The sequence below is a fragment of the Mercenaria mercenaria genome, chromosome 3 (assembly GCF_021730395.1).
Source record: "Mercenaria mercenaria strain notata chromosome 3, MADL_Memer_1, whole genome shotgun sequence".
Taxonomy (NCBI): domain Eukaryota; kingdom Metazoa; phylum Mollusca; class Bivalvia; order Venerida; family Veneridae; genus Mercenaria; species Mercenaria mercenaria.
In genome coordinates, this window is record NC_069363.1 from 20,049,549 (window position 1) to 20,070,342 (window position 20,794).

The window sequence follows — 20,794 nt, forward strand, 5'->3', positions numbered from 1 at the left end:
GATATGAAAGTGAGGAGAGTGATCTAGGAACATCTTGGCCCTTCTTTGTTTTTGTAACAGTGAGCTAATGTTCTTTTAATTTAAGTATTAAGAAGTGTTTTTGCAACCACCATGCAACCAACACTGAGCTAGCTTTAATTTTTTAGCCAATTTAAGAAAAGTGTATCCATTTAAAATGAAAAATGAAATATAATCTTTGTATTATATTTATCTAGAATAACAAAATACTCCTGTTTATTGCCATTTTCTTCCACTTCTATGTAGATTTGTTAAAGATATGTTGCAACAAGTTTTAACTATTTTAAATGCTTTTAACTGTTGATAGTGTTAATAGCAGAGGTAGCTCCCCTTGTCCACCACAGTAGATGTAATAATAGAGGTAGCTCCACTTGTCTATCACAGTACATGTAATAGCAGAGGTAGCTCCACTTGTCCATCACAGAACATGTAATAATAGAGGTAGCTCCACTTGTCCATCACAGTACATGTAATAGCAGAGGTAGCTCCCCTTGTCCACCACAGTAGATGTAATAATAGAGGTAGCTCCACTTGTCCATCACAGTACATGTAATAGCAGAGGTAGCTCCCTTGTCCACCACAGTAGATGTAGTAATAGAGGTAGCTCCACTTGTCCATCACAGTACATGTAGTTGCAGAGGTAGCTCCACTTGTCCATCACAGTAGATGTAACAGCAGAGGTAGCTCCCCTTGTCCACCACAGTAGATGTAATAATAGAGGTAGCTCCACTTGTCTATCACAGTACATGAAATAGCAGAGGTAGCTCCACTTGTCCATCACAGTACATGTAATAGCAGAGGTGTCTCCACTTGTCCATCACAGAACATGTAATAATAGAGGTAGATTCACTTGCCCATCACAGTACATGTAATAGCACAGGTAGCTCCACCTGTCCATCATAATACATGTAATAATAGAGGTAGCTCCACTTGTCCATCACAGTACATGTAATAGCAGAGGTAGCTCCACTTGTCCATCACAGAACATGTAATAATAGAGGTAGATTCACTTGCCCATCACAGTACATGTAATAGCAGAGGTAGCTCCACCTGTCCATCATAATACATGTAATAATAGAGGTAGCTCCACTTGTCCATCACAGTACATGTAATAGCAGAGGTAGCTCCACTTGTCCATCACAGAACATGTAATAATAGAGGTAGATTCACTTGCCCATCACAGTACATGTAATAGCAGAGGTAGCTCCACCTGTCCATCACAGTACATGTAATAGCAGAGGTAGCTCCACTTGTCCATCACAATATATGTAATAGCAGAGGTAGCTCCATTGTCCGCCACAGTAGATGTAATAATAGAGGGTAGCTTCACTTGTCCATGACAGTAGATTTAATAGCAGAGGTAGCTCCCTTGTCCACCACAGTAGATGTAATAATAGAGGTAGCTTCACTTGTCCATGACAGTAGATTTAATAGCAGAGGTAGCTCCCTTGTCCACCACAGTAGATGTAATAATAGAGGTAGCTTCACTTGTCCATGACAGTAGATTTAATAGCAGAGGTAGCTCCCTTGTCCACCACAGTAGATGTAATAATAGAGGGTAGCTTCACTTGTCCATGACAGTAGATTTAATAGCAGAGGTAGCTCCCTTGTCCACCACAGTAGATGTAATAATAGAGGTAGCTTCACTTGTCCATCACAGTAGATTTAATAGCAGAGGTAGCTCCACTTGTCCATCACAGTACATGTAATAGCAGAGGTAGCTCCCCTTGTCCACCACAGTAGATGTAATAATAGAGGTAGCTCCACTTGTTCATCACAGTACATGTACAGTGTAACTTCCAAAAACCGAACGACCTCCGGACCAGCCTAAAAGTTCGGTTTTTGGAAGTTTCCGGAATTCAGAAGTTTGAAAGTTTGTAGGCAACGTGGACGTGGTGCACAAGAGTTATGTTTTCTTACATGTAGGATGAAGGAGATTTTTATCCTTTTTAACTTTACAATTTCATATTAATTTATAAATTAATTAGATAATTAATTAATTATTTACAAACATTAAGGGTAGTAAATACATAAATAACAAATATAAAAAGAAACAACAGAACTTTAATACAATAGCATTTACGCAAACATTTTCCACTTACATTTAACCATCTTTGGACCCGAGTTCGTCAACATTAAATTTTAATTAATGTTGATAATGCATAGTTTAATCAGTGTAACTAAATCATTTAAAACATCCATCTTTCTTTCGTTCAGACATTAAGAAAGTTTTTAACACATAAGATATTTAATTCATCACGTTTTCATAAATTGAATACAAATGAAAATAATCGCTAATTACTTCCTAACTTTTGCATCAAATGATCATTGTGATTATATAGCGTGTCAAAATAAACCCACACCGCTAATAAATAAACAAATGAACATGTTGACAGTGTTTCTTGATTATCAGGTGACACTTTTAAACAAGCAAATATTTTGCTGTTCGGTTTTCAGAAGTCAGTTTTAGTGTTAAAATATAAACGGTGCTTCAAAAATCATCCGGTTTTCAGAATTCGGAAGTTCTGGTTTTCAGAGGTTAAAAATATATAGAAATAAGAACAGAAAAAAACGTGACTTTGAGATTCGTGTGGTTTTCAAAGGTTTCCGGTTTTCAGAAGGTCCGGTTTTCGGAAGTTACACTGTAATAGCAGGGGTAGCTCCACTTGTCCATCACAGTACATGTAATAGCAGATGTAGCTCCACTTGTCCATCACAGAACATGTAATAATAGAGGTAGCTCCACTTGTCCATCACAGTACATGTATTAGCAGAGGTAGCTCCCCTTGACCATCACAGTTCATGTAATAATAGAGGTAGCTCCGCTTGTCCATCACAGTACATGTATTAGCAGAGGTAGCTCCACTTGTCCATCACAGTACATGTAGTTGCAGAGGTAGCGCCACTTGTCCATCACAGAATATGTAGTAATAGAGGTAGCTCCACTTGTCCACCACAGTAGATGTAATAGCAGAGGTAGCTCCACTTGTCCATCACAGTACATGTAGTTGCAGAGGTAGCGCCACTTGTCCATCACAGTAGATGTAGTAATAGAGGTAGCTCCACTTGTCCATCACAGTACATGTATTAGCAGAGGTAGCTCCCCTTGACCATCACAGTTCATGTCATAATAGATGTAGCTCCACTTGTCCATCACAGTACAATGTACATGTAATAGCAGAGGTAGCTCCACTTGTCCATCACAGTACATGTAGTTGCAGAGGTAGCGCCACTTGTCCATCACAGTAGATGTAGAAATAGAGGTAGCTCCACTTGTCCACCACAGTAGATGTAATAATAGAGGTAGCTCCACTTGTCCATCACAGTACATGTAGTTGCAGAGGTAGTGCCACTTGTCCATCACAGTAGATGTAGTAATAGAGGTAGCTCCACTTGTCCACCACAGTAGATGTAATAGCAGAGGTGGCTCCACTTGTCCATCACAGTACACGTAATAATAGAGGTAGCTCCCCTTGTCCATCACAGTACATGTAATAGCAGAGGTAGCTCCCCTTGTCCACCACAGTAGATGTAATAATAGAGGTAGCTCCGCCTGTCCTCCACAGTAGATGTAGTATTCTAATATGCGTGTCTCTGTTAAAACACACTTACACTAGAATGACGTCACATTAACGTGCGGTGACGTCAAAGTTTTTGTTGCGACCAAGAAAGAGCGCTTCTATATTTTATCTATTGTTTTAGATTAAGGGCATATTAGAATCAAAATAATTTATAACAAAAGAGTGTTTTAACACTATTTTTACACTCGGGCGGTAATATGTCATACAAATAATTTCACTCGGGCTGCGCCCTCGTGCAATTATTACGCCCGACGTATAACCGCCCATCATGCATAAATAGTGATAAAGCACGCTTTTGCTATAAATTATTTCTTAAATAGAGGTAGTTCCACTTGTCTGTGACAGTATATGTAATAGCAGAGGTAGCTCCCCTTGTCCACCACAGTAGATGTAATAGCAGAGGTAGCTCCCCTTGTCCACCACAGTAGATGTAGTAATAGAGATAGCTCCACTTGTCTGTCACACTACTTGTAATGGCTGAGGTGGCTTTGTTCATCTGCCACAGTATATAGCAGAGGTAGCTCCACTTGTCTGCCAAGGTACATGTAATAGCAGAGGTAGCATCACTTCTTTGTAATCTAAGCTATAGAAGTAGTGATCTCTCCCTAAAATGTAAATCTAGCTAGAACCCTGTATCATACATTCTAATTTGTTATTATATCATATTGTATTGTTTAGATTTACTGCACGTATCACTGAGTTGATACAGGTACTTGATGATCTCAACAGGGGTAAATACCAGAGAACCATGGTCACCAGTAACAACCATAAAGGTAATTTAGAATTGTTCTTACTGTCTGCATAATTTTTCTCCATAAAGTAGTTCAAAGGTTCCAACCTCCATTGCACTGATTATGAATTGAGTTCCCCAGCAGTGCCATATTCTCTATGACTGGAGACATTTGTGTCAAGAGTTATCCTTCCCTTACATTGTGTTCAGTGTGAATTAGCTGTTTGTTATTCATAGAGAAATAGTTAGTACTGGTCAGAAAGCAGAACGGTAGAATAGCTTATGCCCATTGTAATATTATAGCGGAAAAACTGTTGAAAAATTGTGATAAATTAGGATACATGGAATGGAAATGTGTCTGCGCTGTATACAGAAAGGGGCCATTTTTATGGAAAAATGGCCATTATTGTAATGAGTGTATGTTTCGTAATGTATGATAGGAATGTTATGAGAACCAGATGTTTTGTAACCAGCTCTGGAACGATTGGTACATTAACTTGAAGAAATATAAATGAGCCGCACCATGAGAAAACCAACATAGTGCATTTGCAACCAGCATGGATCCAGACCAGCCTGCGCATCCACGCGCTGGTCAGGATCCATGGTCAGGATCCATGCTATTTGCTAACGGTTTCTCTAATTGCAATAGGCTTTGAAAGCGAACAGCATGGATCCTGACCAGACTGCGCGGATGCGCAGGCTGGTCTGGATCCATGCTGGTCGCAAATGCACTTTGTTGGTTTTCTCATGGTGCGGCTCAAATCATTTATGTTGTCACCAATGAATCTCATGTTGACAATTGAAAATGATTTATAATGAGTTGTCCTAACAGTGCTTAGAAATATAAACAATCTATCTATTTGGAAATATTTGCATTACCTGTTGCAGTAGATGACAAACCAACAGTGGAGTTTAAGCCAGGCAGTGGCAAGATGGTGTTCCAGGATTATATCATCAAGTATGTATAATGATGTGCTTACATTTCACACGATTAGGTATTCAAGAATTTTAGCTTTACTGCTCTTTGTTTCATTTTGGGAGTAAAAGAAATAGTTTTACTCAGAACTTGATTCGTAATACATATCTGGCATTGAGAAATGGAAGGAGAAGTGGAAATCAGTACACTAATGTTTGTAAAATGTTAATTTTGTTCATTGTATCAAAATCATTCCATTCTTACCTCAAAATTGTGAATGAACCTAATTAATACCAGGTTTGAAAGGACATTTACATTTGTTTATAGATAAGCATTTGGGTAGAGGCTTTTGTTTGAAGCAACGAATTGTAACAAGGTCTTTTAAATACATTATTTTTCTTTCATATGCTTTTAAAAGCCATGTGCTGAGTACTGATCATATTTTAAAAAAAATTACATGTGTAGCTGGATTAAATTCCATTTATAGGTTTCATGCAACAACCTAGTGCTTAAATAATTCAGTTGATAAAAACTATCTATCTCTGATAACTAAATTGTGATGGTTCCTTTTAGATTTGACAAGGTACCTCTGGTTACACCAAATGGGGATGTACTGGTTAAGGAACTCAACTTTGAGGTAAACATACTTATTTCTTAGCTTAATAATAATTTGATGTGATGGGTGATATCTTTTCGACTGATTGCAAGTTTATATGTTTGATAGTATATGTTTCACAATATTTTTAATATGTTCTTAGTAAAGAAATAATTTTGCTTAACTCTGTAGTGGGCTGTGAAAGACCGCAACACTTTCCTTATATTTTGTTATTCACGCCCCGCTCCCCCCCCCCAAAAAAAAAAAAAACGAATTTTGGGAAGGGGTATATAGGAGTGAGCTTGTTGGTCTGTCGAACTGTTGGTTTTCATGGTTTCTGGACAATAGCTCAAGAAAGGCTTCACGGATTTAAATAATTTTTGGTATACAGATGTAACATCATAATATACAGGTCAGGTTTTACTTTGAAGTCAGCAGGTCAAAGGTCAAGGTCACAATGGCCCTGAACAGTTAAACAGTTTCAGATTGATAACTTGAGAACGCTTGGGCGTAGGATAATAAATTGTGGTACAAAAGTGTAACATCATAAAATACAGGTCAGATTTGACTTTGAGGTCAGTAGGTCAAAGGTCAAGGTCACAATGACCTGGCACAGTTAAATGGTTTCCGGATGATAACTAGAATATTTGGACCTAGGATCATAAAGTTTGGTACACAGGTGTAACATTATAGAATACAGGTCAAGTTTGACTTTGAGGTCATTAGGTCAAAGGTCAAGGTCAAAGTGACCCAGAACAGTTAGATAACTTGAGAATGCTTGGGCCTAGGATCATGAAAATTGATATGAAGGTTGGTCATGACCAGCAAATGCTCCTTATTGATTTTGAGGTCAGTAGGTCAAAGGTCAAGGTCACAGTGACCCCGAACAGTTAAACGGTTTCCGGACAATAACTTGAGAAAACTTGGGCCTAGGATCACGAAACTTAATAGGGAGGTTAATCATGACCAGCAGATAATCGCTATTGATTTTGAGGTCAGTAGGTCAAAGGTCACATGACAAGGCTGTATTGTGGGGGTATAATTTGTCACTCCTGCAACAGCTCTAATTTACTTTCAAGGAGAAAATGAATATATTAGTCCAGATAAATAGATTCAGAGTCGGGGCATACATTAACAATGTTCCCATGGAACAAAAAGAAGGCAGTATTTAACAGGAAACGAAGAAGTAAACATGGTTTAAAGATGCTGTCGATAAACGAATAAATATCACGGGACCATTAATACACTAAGAAACAATGAACATTAACCTCTGTGTGTAAACAGTTCATCTAATGGAACATTTATATTTTAAAATCCTAACTACTGCTCGCCTTTATTCTCTTGCTAGATTATGAGCTTAATTTTGTTTTATCAACATCATACAAATGATGCAAACTATTTTAAATGTTATATTTTATCAAAATGGAATTAAAGAAATAGTATTTAAACATTTTTACTCCTACCTTAAAAGAGGCCTATATATAATCTTCAAGCAAATTTTTTAGTGACTCTCTTGTTTTCCATAAGTTCAGCTAGTGTTAATTTCAATACTCATCTTGTAGGTGAAATCTGGTGTGAATGTGCTGGTATGTGGACCAAATGGTTCTGGGAAAAGCTCTTTGTTCAGAATTCTGGGAGAGGTACTGTATTATACTATGTATCTAATGTGTTCTTGCCTTTAATGATTGGCGAGGAACTGGATGCGTTAACTGATTTTCAGACAGATAGTTTAATTTATTGTTCTGCCAACTCAAAATGATGTAGTATAAAATAATGTTAAAGTGAAACACAGTTCAGTGGTGCATGAGTACCTCAAGTACCAGGTCTGTCTGAAGCAAGGCATGTGGAACCTGTCTGTTTTCTTTATACTTTCAATGTTTAAATTGCTTTAAACGGTGAGAACCTGGAATATATTGCTTATCCCCTTGGAACTTCCAGTAGTTGATATTTTGTTGAATCTTTATTATTTGTATGAGCAGTATTAGTAGACTCATTATTTTGTTATAAGTGATCAGAAAAAAGATTGCCAGATATATCAGTAGGACGGTATGGCAGTATTAAAGACTCTAGTACATGTAGCATGGTATCTCAGTGATGATCTATGAAAATCTATGTATATCTATCTTTAAAAAAAAAGAGCTGCGCCATGAGAAAACCAACATAGTGCATTTGCAACCAGCATGGATCCAGACCAGCCTGCGCATCCGCGCAGTCTGGTCAGGATCCATACTGTTCGCTTTCAAAGCCTATTGCAATTAGAGAAACCGTTAGCGAACAGCATGGATCCTGACCAGACTGCGCGGATGCGCAGGCTGGTCTGGATCCATACTGGTCGCAAAGCCACTATGTTGGTTTTCTCATGGCGCGGCTCAAATATTGATTACAATTTGGAAAATCTGAAAATCAGTTTTCGTAAGAAGCTAGGCTAGTAATTATTTGTTTATATTTTCAGTTGTGGCCATTGTTTGGAGGAACTATGACAAAACCTGAAAAAGGGAAACTCTTCTATGTACCTCAGGTAAGTTTGGAGAAATGATTTATAGAGAACACTGGTATGTATACATGGTCAATGAAAATATGCATGTGTATTTATGGTTGCTGGAAGTCAAGAAAAGCTGTAATTTTAACATCAGCTCTACCTTGGTAGAAACTTTAGTATTAGCCTTTAGTGAATTGGTTGTAATTCTGTTGTATTATCTCTTGGAAACATGTTCTTGATGTCAGTAAATAGCTATACATTACAGCTGTAGTGAGTATCTGAGTACATCAGTATCTAGTACCTAAAAATCCAGTACAAATATTCGTAACCTCTGAGATCGTTGACTTGCGATCTCTTTGAAGAGTAAACCTTGTATTAATTAGTTTCCGTCAAAAAGCTTCATAAACCTTAAACAAATGTATTTGTGGACTATAATATGCTACCATATGAAATACTGTTCACTGAAAGTAAACAAAACATAAAGCTAGTAGTGTTGTGTTTTAAAATAGAAAATATCAAAAAGTTTGAAAGTAGTTTGAATTGTGTTATTCAGATCTTTTAAAAACTTCAAATGAAAAATAAATACTGTCATGTTATTTTCAAACAATGTAAAGCTTTATAGGTAGAAATATGAAATTAATGGCGAAATTATATCAATTGATATTGACCGTCTGCAAACATTGCTGAATACCAATACCAAAATGCTCCCACAAAATTTTCATCTTTCTCAAGTGACATGCATACATAGATGCTGATGTTTGATGACAGAATTCCTTTTTAGCTCACCTGTCACATAGTGACAAGGTGAGCTTTTGTGATCACCCTTCGTCCGTCGTCTGTCGTCAGTGCGTCTGTCTCGTGCGTGTGCGTCAACAATTTCTTGTCTGCACGATAGTGGTTTCATTTATGATTTTATTTTAACCAAACTTGCACACAACTTGTATCACCATAAGATCTCGGATCCTTTCTTGAACTGGCCAGATCCCATTACAGGTTCCAGAGTTATTGCCCCTGAAACGGCCAAAATTAGCTATTTTGACCTTGTCTGCACAATAGCAGCTTTATTTATAATTTGATTTTTACTAAACTAGCACACAACTTGTATCACCATAAGATCCCGGTTCCTTTCTTGAACTGGTCAGATTCCATTATCGGTTCCAGAGTTATGGCCCCTGAAAGGGCCAGAATTAGCTATTTTGACCTTGTCTGCACAATAGCAGCTTCATTTATGATTTTATTTTAACCAAACTTGCACACAACTTGTATCACCATATGATCTTGGTTCCTTTCTTGAACTGGCCAGATTCCATTATGGGTTCCTGAGTGATGGCCCCTGAAAGGGCCAAAATTAATTATTTTGACCTTGTCTGCACAATAGCAGCTTCATTTATGATTTGATTTTAACCAAACTTGCACAAAACTTGTATCACCACAAGATCTTGGTTCCTTTCTTAAACTGGCCAGATTCCTTCATGGGGTCCAGAGTTATGGCCCCTTAAAGGTCCAAAATTGGCTATTTTGGCTTTTGCAGCCATATAGAGACTTCATTTATGGTTTTATTTGATACAAACTTCCAAAATATCTTCAACAACAATAAATCTTGGATTCCATGACAAATCAGATCCATTAGTAGGTTCCAGAGTTATTTTATATCTGATTACCTCCCCTGATTGTAATCAAAATGGATTTATATGAGTAAGTACTTATAGGACTTATTTGAAATTTCATTTTTGTCATTAGTTGGACTGAGCCAATGAGGCTAGATAACTAAAGACTGATTTTATGTCAAATAACCTCCCTTTATTTCAAATTAAAATGGGTATATCTCCGTAACTGATCTGAAATTTCATTTATGTCAACAGATTTATTTGGCAGATCCTTCTTTTGTTAACTTACAATCAGTTTTTTTAATTACTTCCCTTTTACGTTACTATTAATACTTTGTTTTTAGTAACTTTTTTATTATTGGCCATAGGGAAAAACCGAGACCACTTTTCTGTGGTACAACGTGGATGGTACCTCCAATTTTTAGGTGTATTTTGACATATCTGTACCTTGTAAGAACTTTTTTTTCTTTTTGGTTAAATTTCTTCCCTTTGTTGTTCCTGTCCTTTGGACTTAGGTATTTTTTCTGAGGACCTTCTTGTCCTCAAGTGCAATGATAACAGGTGAGCGATATAGGGCCATCATGGCCCTCTTGTTTTTTTAATGTCTTTATTTGTAATAAGACTTGTGTATATGACGATATTGTTGTTTGTGTCTGTATTGATCCGTGGTTCAATCTGAACTGTTGGCCTGACATGTGGACCGGATCTGGAGGATCTACAGCCCTACTATACATAGCATATTCAGGTGTTCAGATTTAAATTTACTTAACAGGTTTTATTCCAAGTGTTTTACTTATATTGAAATTTCATAACGGAATGTCATCAGTTCAAATGTTTATGTGTAGTTCTAAATATCAGAATAAAGATAGATGTATCTGGAATCAATATGAATATGGAAGAATTCTTAATGTCAGTAATATATTCTTTATGAAACATATATTGTAGAGACCATACATGACTGTAGGGACATTACGAGACCAGATTATTTACCCAGATTCTGTAGAGGAACAGAAACGCAACAGAGTCAGTGATGAAATGTTGGAAGATATTCTCAAGAAAGTGCAATTAGGGTATATCCTTGAGAGGGAAAAAGGCTGGGAGTCTGTGCAGGTATAGTATCTGCTTTACAGCAAATGTTCCTTAGGTGACCCTTTACCAAGTACAATTAACCGATTTTATAAAAATTATGCCAGAGGTCATGGTCAGTTTTCCCTATATGTATATGGAGGAAACTTTAAAAATCTTCTTGTCAGAAATGGCTTGCATGTTGTTGTTTTTTAAATTCTTTTTGATTACCCCTTTCCAAGATTGTTCAGGTAAGTCAAAAAAATTAAAAAAGTAGAAAAATCTTCATCAACATTTTCTTCTAAACTGCTGCCGAGAATTCGAAATAATTTCATACTGATGTTCCTTGGGTGACTCTCTACCAATGTCATTGTATTCATTTTATTGAAAGAACTTGACTCCCAAAAGGTGTGGTCACTTTTTTCTTACATGTAAAAATGTTCTTGTCAGAAACTGTAAGCCAGATATAAAAATAATTTACACAAATGGTCACATCAGCGAAACAAATGGGCAAGTGCTTTATTATTTCAGTGCATATCAAAGTGATGAAATGTTTCTTGAATGTGTTCAAATTTGTCAGATTAGTAGAATAATATGGCCTCTAGGGTTGTTGTCACTACATGTACGCAAGTCTGAACATTTGAAAGAACTTCTGTTCTGAAATCTGCTTGTCTGATTTTCTTGGGTGACACTTGACCAAAATGATTCATTTTAGTTTGATTCATCAAAAAACATGGCACCAAAGCTAAAAACAGAAAAACATCAGGACTGTTTGGGGGCTGACTCATTTCTGATTGTTTTCATTTCATTGATTTTTCAATAAACATGCAATCAGAAAATTAAAAATAAGATTGTTTTACTAATTTGAGCTGTGAAACTGTGAAGCATTAAGGGCCCTCATGTTTTATTGCGAAAATTTTGAAGTAGAAGATTTTGTTTATGTACAGTGGTAATGATGTAGTCCAAGGAAAAGCTCTAGGTACTAAGTAATTTGACTGAGCATTTGTTTTAAATCTGTGAATAATGAGGCATTCTTAAATGTAAATATTTTCTTCATAGATAAATTTGATTCTGTTTTTGTTTAAGAAACAACGTATACAGTTCACTTGTTTTACAGCCAAGTACCTCATTTGCTGTACGAGTAATACTACTGTAAGGTTCATATGGTATTTTTGACGAGAAATTTTGAAGAAATGATTATTTTCAGGATTGGATGGATGTTCTCAGTGGAGGAGAGAAACAACGAGTAGCTGTAAGTTTTTGCTTCTTAATTGTTCATTCAAAACATTTCTTAGCTTTTGGACAAAATATAATGAAATATCTGCATCATTAGTGACAATTTGGCACATCAAAATTGTTAATCAAAACACACTCCGCTTATAGTCACAAGAGTTTTGCTAAAACACTAAAGATCAGTTTTATGCTGCACAGAAGTAGAATGTTTGCAATATGAACAGCTTGTCTGAAATAATAATAGTTAAGACGGTTAAGGACTTAATGAAGATACACAATGTTACCTTTCCAAACCTCATTACAGTAAAACATCAGTAGCTGGAGCATTCTGGGTCACTTTAACTGTTTACATGGTAGCTTGCTTTTTCTTGATGTGTTTTATGTTTGGATCACTTCAGTTTTGGAAAACTCGGACATTTTTCTTTTTCCCTTTCAACTTTGAGCTGTAGAAATGTGAGTACCGATAATAACCATTTTAGATAACCTTTTCATTGTATAATTCAGATGGCACGCCTGTTCTACCATAAACCACAGTTTGCTATATTAGACGAGTGTACTAGTGCTGTCAGCATGGATGTTGAGGGCTATATATACCAGCACTGTAGGGAAGTGGGCATTACACTGTTCACAGTGTCTCATAGAAAATCTCTGTGGACACATCATGAGGTATGTAGTTTAAACGTTGTTGAGACTTTTTACCAGTTAACGTTAAACCAGACTGAAAAATTGAATGAAACAAGCTTAAAGTAGAAACATGTTGATTTTGATGTAACTGTGTTAAAACTAAATAACTGTTTAGACGTATTATATAGTCTACAGGAGTTTGTTTTCATTTTTATTAAACAAGTTTGATAAAGTGATAAAACGCGAGACTAGACATACTGGTACATGTAGTTACTCCTAACCTACCTCATGTACATGTATTATATTGTTTACACACACATTACTAACATGAGTAAATAACAGTTTATTTAATGGACATTATTATATAGTGGAGGCTTGTCCTTAATCCTTACCAGGCTGGAAACAATTTATTCTGCCTTTGCGATCTGTGCAGTCTGATCATGATCTGCACTGTTTGCCATTTAGACAGTATATTTTTGGTAAGCATCCCTTTTAACAGTTAATGGTACTGTCCAGATTTAAAGCTGGACAATTCATTATAGAAATTTAGTAGGGTAAGGGTTAAGAAAATAGATTTTTAGCTTTAGTTCGTCCTTCACAGGAGTTGTCTGTAATGAGGGAACAAATGGAAATGTAAAATGATTCACAGTCAGTTGTCCTGAGAACCTGCATTTCTGTCTTATTGTAGCAAACCTTGAAAAAATTCTGCAAACCTGCATTTAAGTCTTATTGCAGCAAAACCAGAACAGTTCAAACATTTTGCTATCTTGTTACTGTGAAATCATTAATATTCGTGGGGGATTAATTTTCGTGGATTTCATGGTTGAGTCAATCCACGAAATTTAATCCCAATGAACAAGTAAAATTCCCATTCATTTTATGTTCAAAAGTTGAAATCAACGAATTCATATCCCCATGAAATTACCGTTTTGACCAAAACCACGAAATTTCATGCCCACGAAATTAAATGATTTCACAGTATATCTTTACAATGTTGATATATGTTACAGTACTACTTGATGTTAGATGGACGAGGAAACTACGAGTTCAAGAAGATAACTGAGGATACAACAGAATTCGGCTCATGATAAAACTTTGTTAGACACTGAAATTCTTGATTGAATTGGAGGGGTCAGAGCAGAATGTCTAATCTTCTTTATTTATTTGCACAAAGGTGTTTTCGCTTTTACCCTTCAAAGTATGTGATGATTCTAAAAAAATTTTTTTTACGGGTATACAAAGGATGTCCACGAAAAAAAAGATACTCGTATGAATAGTGTAAGATGGTAGTATTAATAGTTCCTTTAATACATCTGTCCAATGTTATACTGGGGTACGAATTTACTAAAAGAAACTTATATGAAAAAATACTTAATATATCATGCTCGAAATACACTTGATTTGTATAAAGTTTGTTTTGGATAGCTTTCTGTAACTTTTGAAAACACATCCTTGCACATATTCGATATATACAGTGCTAATTTAACAATGACAGAGCAATGAAAAAATTTAGCCTTTTAAAGTTTGTCTAAATTTCATTGACAAATTCTTCTTGCATTTACTATGGTTATTTTCTGGGGGGAAAAAGAAACAACAAAAAATACATTTGGCACCAAAGCATTGTACACCAGAAAAGGCACCAAATGTATGTTGAATGATTCTGGAACTGAAATTTTCACTTTTGCATCATTGAATATTTATTGTATCAGTAATCTGGTTTACTAATTTATGAATGATTTTAACATTTTGATTGTTTAGATACAAGAAACTCGGTGAAACATACCCCACATCTTGTATTTAGTGATAATTTTATCTTTTATGAACTGGATCATTTGTATCATCCTGTGTTGAAATTCATTTTAATACAAACTATATATGTATATACTGTTTATTTATATGTATTTTACACAATCATGTTGCACCTAAGAAGTACATAATTATTTTGAAAATGTGTTTTATATTGTGTATCATTTTTAATTGATCAGATGTTACTGTTGTTGATTGTTTTACTAATTTTGTATATGATATGAATACATTTGCACATATTGTTTTTTAAAGAACATCATACAATGTATTATTATTTGTTAGAGGAGTGACAACATTGATCAATTCAGAGGTTTTGAACTCTGTACTTCTCATATCTGCTTAAAGTTTATTTCCGTCATGGTCAAATTCTGTTACTTGGAGAACAATTTATAGACAACAGTAATTCTGTTCATTCTGTTTCAAAGGCTAAAGTTCTTTATATTTGACTAAAAAAAAACAATAGAACGAACGAGTTGTCACATAACTACCCTACTGTTAGTATGTCTGTTTGTCCATCTGTCCAAATTTGTGGCCTACATATTTCAAAAAGTATTGGACCTAGTCACAAAACATTGTTCCCCAATCATCCCTCAGAAAGAAAAAAAAGTTTCATTTATTATCATGACTGCAGCACCAACCCAAGGTAATATGAAAATTTTAGTTTTGCATTGTCAACCACTTCTGGCACCCAGGCTTATCTTCAGAATTTATGCAAATTTGAAATCCAGTTGTTTGGAATTTATTACAAGTTACTCATTTTCAATGGGGAACATTAGTCAGTTACTTCCCCTGATAATATCCAAGAAGTAGATTGGTCCTTCCTCTGTTTTTATCGTTGACTTCTTTGTAATTTTCAAAAGCAATATCTATACTAAATTTCATTGGATTGGAAAATGATCAAGGACAGGTTTTCTTTTAGTGGCCCTCTGCTAAATTTAGGTTTGATTAATCATTTTTATTTAGAAACCTACACATAAAAAGCATATTTATTTTGACAAACTGCAACATCTTGGATAAAGGTTATAACGAAAAAGTCAGAGGAATCCAGCTGACAGGGACCAATGTAATATTTGGTTATCCTTGCGCTTTATCATACAACTTTTCAAGGGAAGTAACAAGCTAATGTTCCTCATTACATGCATATACTATTCTCAAGGTATTACTTTAGATCCTAACAAACGTTATCTACATTTATAATTTGTGTTTTGATATCAAACCACATACATAGCAAGAACTATTTTAAAGTTGAATTGTTAAAACTGCTTTCCAGAAAATGGCAAATAAACATAGAAAATATATATTCAGCCTTTTTGATATTTTGGTTAACAATTAACATTTTGAAAAGCAAACAAACTATGGCAATACGTCTTCTAATTGCATGGGCTTAAGGTCATTGTCACTACTTGAGTGCAGATAGTGTGCAGTCCATACCTTCTGAACCCCATAAAATTTTGAATATTGGTATCAAGACAATGTGCAAGACCCATGCTTGGACTGGGCCAGTCTAAAGTGGAGGTAATTACCAGTTAGAAATGTAGCAATGCTAGTACTTGGCTAGCCTAAGGAGACCATTACTGCATTTCAAAGTGGACAAATGCTGGAATGGTAGGGGTCATTCCTAAGCATGGCCTTCATTAGGGTCAGTCAAAATGTATAACTTCTATAAACTCACATATATCTTCAATAGTTGATGTTCATGGCACTGAAAATTTTGGCAATAAAGGGTCCTATAATAAAAACAGTGATTGCCAAAATAATATTGACAAGTCTGTGTTCAGTCCAAACTGAGGAAGACTACAATTAGTGCTGCAAGTGCTTTGGGGCACTCAAGGCTGCCTTTAAGCAAATTACACTTTTTATCTTTCATTGTTTTATGCAGAAATACACAAAACATTGAGGAAGAAAGAACAATCTCTGAAATAGCTTGTACATATATATAAAAACTCCGGAGACATGAAGAATGCTTATTTGTCTCCTACTTTTGCAAACGACACTCTGCCTCAAGTCCTCCTGTTGCTCATTTTTAACTGGGTCATGAAGCATATTTATTTTGTAAATCATTTATTACGCCCCCCTTCAAAGAATGTGGGGTATATCGTTTTGCAGACGTCGGTTGGTCAGTATGTAGACCTATCCGTTTCCAGATGATTAACGCAAGAACGCTTAGGCCTAGGACCATGAAAGTTGAAAGGGTGGTTGGTCATAACAAGCAGATGACCCCTATTGATTTTGGGATCAGTAGGTCAAGGTCACAATGACCCAAAACAATTAATCGGTTTCTGGATGATAACTCACGGACGCTTGGGCCTAGGATCATGAAAGTTAATAAGAGAGGTTGGTCATGACCAGCAGGTGACCCCTATTGATTTTGAGGTTAGTAGGTCAAAGATCAAGGTCACCATGATCAGTAACAGTTAAAAGGTTCTGTATGATCTCAAGAACACTTGGGCCCAAGATCATGAAAGTTGATAAGGGAGGTTGGCCAGGACCAGCAGATGACCCTTATTGATTTTGAGGTCAAAGGTCAAGGTCACAGTGACCAGGAACAGTTGAACGGTTTCTGGATAACTTGGGCCTAGGATCATGAAAGTAGATAGGGAGGCCGATCATGACCAGTATGTCAAAGGTCAAGGTCACAGTGACCCGGAACAGTTAAACCGTTTCCCGACATTGAGAACGCTTAGGCCTAGGATCACGAAACTTGATAGGAAGGTTATCATGATCAGCAGATAGCCTCTATTTATTTTTAGTCAGTAGGTCAAAGATCAAGGTCACAATGACCCAGAACAGTTAAACGGCTTTGACCTAGATCATGAAAGTTGATAGGGAGGATGGTCATGACCATGAGATGACCCCTATTAATGATCCCATCATGGGTTCCAGTTATGACCCCTTAAAGGGCCAAAACTTTTGGCTTTTGCAGCCATATAGACTTCATTTATAGTTTGATTTGATACAAACTTGCAAAATATCTTCAATAGTAAATCTTGGATTCCATGATAAATCTGTCCAATCATAGGTTCTGGAGTTACGGCCCCTGATTAACCCCCTTAAAAGAGCCAAAATTGGTTAATTTTTAGCTCACCTGTCACATACAGGGTGAGCTTTTGTGATCACATTTTGTCTGTCGTCCGTCTGTTCACAATTTCTTGTGAACACGATAGAGACCACATTTTGCAAAAAGATTTAATCAAACTTGCATACAACTTGTATTGGCATATCTCGGTTCCTTTCGAAAACTGGTCAGATCCCATCATGGGTTCCAGAGTTATGGCCCCTTAAAGGGCCAAAATTGGCTATTTTTGGCCTGTGAACACGATAGACCACATTTTGCAATCAACTTTAATCAAACTTGCACATAACTTGTATTGGCATAATATCTCGGTTCCTTTTGAAAACTGGCCAGATCCCATCATGGGTTAAGAGTTATGGGCCCTTAAAGGGCCAAAATTTGCTATTTTTGGCTTGTGAACACGATAGACCACATTTTGTAATCAATCAAACTTGCACACAACTTCTGTTGGCATAATATCTCAGTTCCTTTTGAAAACAGGCCAGATCCCATCATGGGTTCCAGAGTTATGGCCCTTTAAAGGGCCAAAATTTGCTATTTTGGCTTTTGCAGCCATATAGACTTCATTTATGATTAGATTTGATACAAACTTGCAAAATATCTTCAACAACAACAAATCTTGGATTCCATGATGAGCCTGTCAGATCCAATCATAGGTTCCAGAGTTACAGCCCCTGACTGACCCCTGAAGGAGCCAAAATTTGTTAATTTTTACCTTGTGAACACGATAGAAGTGACATTTTATATTTGATTTTAACCACACTTACAACTGAAGTCACAATAAGATCTTCGAAAACCGGCTAGATTCCGTCATGGGTTCTGGAAACTGCCCCTGAAAGGGCAAAATTTTCTAGTTTGGCCCTTTCATCCATATAGAGGTTTCATTTATGCTTTGATTTGATACAAACTTGTACAGAATGATTATCTTGATGATTTCTAGGCATGAATCGAAACTGGGTCATGTAGGGTCAAAAAATAGGTCATCAGGTCAAATCAAAGAAAGAGCTTGTTAACACTCTTTAGGCCGCATTTATGACCCTATCTTGACAATTCCTAGGTTATGCAAAACGTGGTTTCTATCGTGTTCACAAGACAAAAATAGTAAATTTTGACCTTTTACGTGGCCATAACTCTGCAACGCATGATGGGATCTGGCCAGTTTTCGAAAGGCACCAACATGTTATGCCAATACAAGTTGTCAGCAAGTTTGATTAAAATCCATTTTAAGGCAGTCTGAAAGACAGCTAAATCCCCCGCCACTGTTATGGATAGTGAAAGGGTAAACCTTTGACCTTGAACTGACATGACCGACTCCTGAATTTTGGACATTGTCTCGACAAGGTGATCATTTGACCCAAGTTTCATGAAAATCCTTTAAGTGGTTTAGGAGACACAGAGCTCAAACCTTTGACCTTGAGTTGACATGGCTGACTCATGAGTTCTTGATGAGATGATCATTTGACCAAAGTTTGATGAAAATCCTTCAAGGGGTTTAGGAGATACAGAGTGGACACAAAATGGAAGGCTCAAACCTTTGATCCCAAGTTGTGACCTTGACCTTGAGCCGGCATGGCTGACTCACGAGTTCTGCACATGGTCTTGGATAGGTGATCATTTGACCCAGGTTTCATATGAATCCTTCAAGGGGATAAGGAGATACAGAGCGGACACAAAATGGAAGGCTCAAACCTTTGACCAGAGTTGTGACCTTGAGCCAACATAGCTGACTCCTGGGTTCTGCAATTGTCTTGATGAGGTGATCATTTGACCCAAGTTTTATGAAATTCCTTCAAGGGGTTTAGGAGATACAGAGCAGTCACAAAATGGAAGGCTCAAACCCTTGTCCCAAAGTTGTGACCTTCATCCGGCATGGCGGACTCATGAGTTCTGCACATTGTCTTGATGAGGTGATCATTTGACCAAAGTTTTATGAAATTCCTTCAAGGGGTTGAGGAGATACAGAGCGGACACGAAATGGAAGGCTTAAACCTTTGACCTGGAGTTGTGACCTTGACCTTGGGCCGACACATGAGTTCTGCACATCGTCTTGATGAGGTGATCATTTGACCAAAGTTTCATGAAAATCTTTCAAGGGGTTTAGGAGATATGGAGCGGACACGAGTGTTAGACAGACGGATGGGGACCATTCCTATAATCCCCCACCACTTGTGGCGGGGGATTAAAAAGTGATCGTGTTCATAAGCCAAAATAGCAGATTTTGGCCCTTTAAGGGGCCGTAACTCTGGAACCCACGATGGTATCTGGCCAGTTTTCGAAAGGAACCGAGACATCATGCCAATTCAAGTTGTGTGCAAGTTTAATTAAGATTGATAGCAAAATGTGGTCTCTATCTTGTTCACAAGATATTGTGAACAGACGGCAGACAAAATGCGATCACAAAAGCTCACCCTGACACTACCTGAAAGGTGAGCTTAAAACCTCGTAGTCAATTTTGGGGGGAAAACTGCATGATTTAGAAAGGCTTGCTTCAAGTTCAAGGTCACACTTGGGGGTCAAAACATTACGTCAGAGTAGTTCGCAGCACAGGAAGTATCTATAAAATACTGTGTAGATCGCGATAAGACTCCTTCACAAACAAAATGAGAAATGTAAAATTCTGAGTCGGGCAAATGTTAGCAGAACACGTCTTTGTCACAAACGTTTTAAGGAAGGTTGGGGGAGTAATTCAAAGTGAGGGCCACATTACTATAATAAGATAACCTTGAGATCATTTTTACAAAATATTTTTGAAGGCCGGATGGACAACAGTTTCTGGGGAGATTTTCCTTCCGGTTGCTATAGCAACCACAGTTCTGAATGGATTTTAATTTTTAGGGCAATTTTGAAAGAGTGCCACCCAAAGGATCATTTCTGTTAACTTTGGTGTAAATCTGCCCAGTGGTTTTGAAGATTTTTGAAATTTACAATATAGCAGTTGAGGAAAAAAAAGCCCCATTCTCTGGCAGCCATGTTTTTTTTACCGAAACAGAAAGGCTAAAGCAATTTTGATGAGAGGGTTACCAAGAGATCATTTCTACAAAATATTTTTGAAATCCAGCTAACAGTT

The 20,794-nt window shown here is 36.7% G+C and overlaps 1 protein-coding gene across 2 annotated transcripts in view; it reads left to right on the forward strand.

Annotated features, from left to right (window-relative positions):
• Positions 1-14,900, forward strand: part of LOC123525320 (ATP-binding cassette sub-family D member 3-like) — a 59,740-nt gene extending 44,840 nt beyond the window's left edge. The window contains exons 16-24 of one of the 2 annotated variants that reach the window (XM_045304272.2): positions 4,278-4,372; positions 5,218-5,287; positions 5,819-5,882; positions 7,403-7,480; positions 8,293-8,358; positions 10,872-11,036; positions 12,199-12,243; positions 12,729-12,890; positions 13,859-14,900. In XM_045304272.2, coding sequence (XP_045160207.2) covers positions 4,278-4,372; positions 5,218-5,287; positions 5,819-5,882; positions 7,403-7,480; positions 8,293-8,358; positions 10,872-11,036; positions 12,199-12,243; positions 12,729-12,890; positions 13,859-13,936 — 823 coding nt within the window. In that variant the 3' untranslated portion in view covers positions 13,937-14,900. The remainder of the gene's footprint in view (positions 1-4,277; positions 4,373-5,217; positions 5,288-5,818; positions 5,883-7,402; positions 7,481-8,292; positions 8,359-10,871; positions 11,037-12,198; positions 12,244-12,728; positions 12,891-13,858) is intronic. The other variant, XM_045304273.2, reaches the window with a different exon arrangement.
• Positions 14,901-20,794: the final 5,894 nt, after the last annotated feature.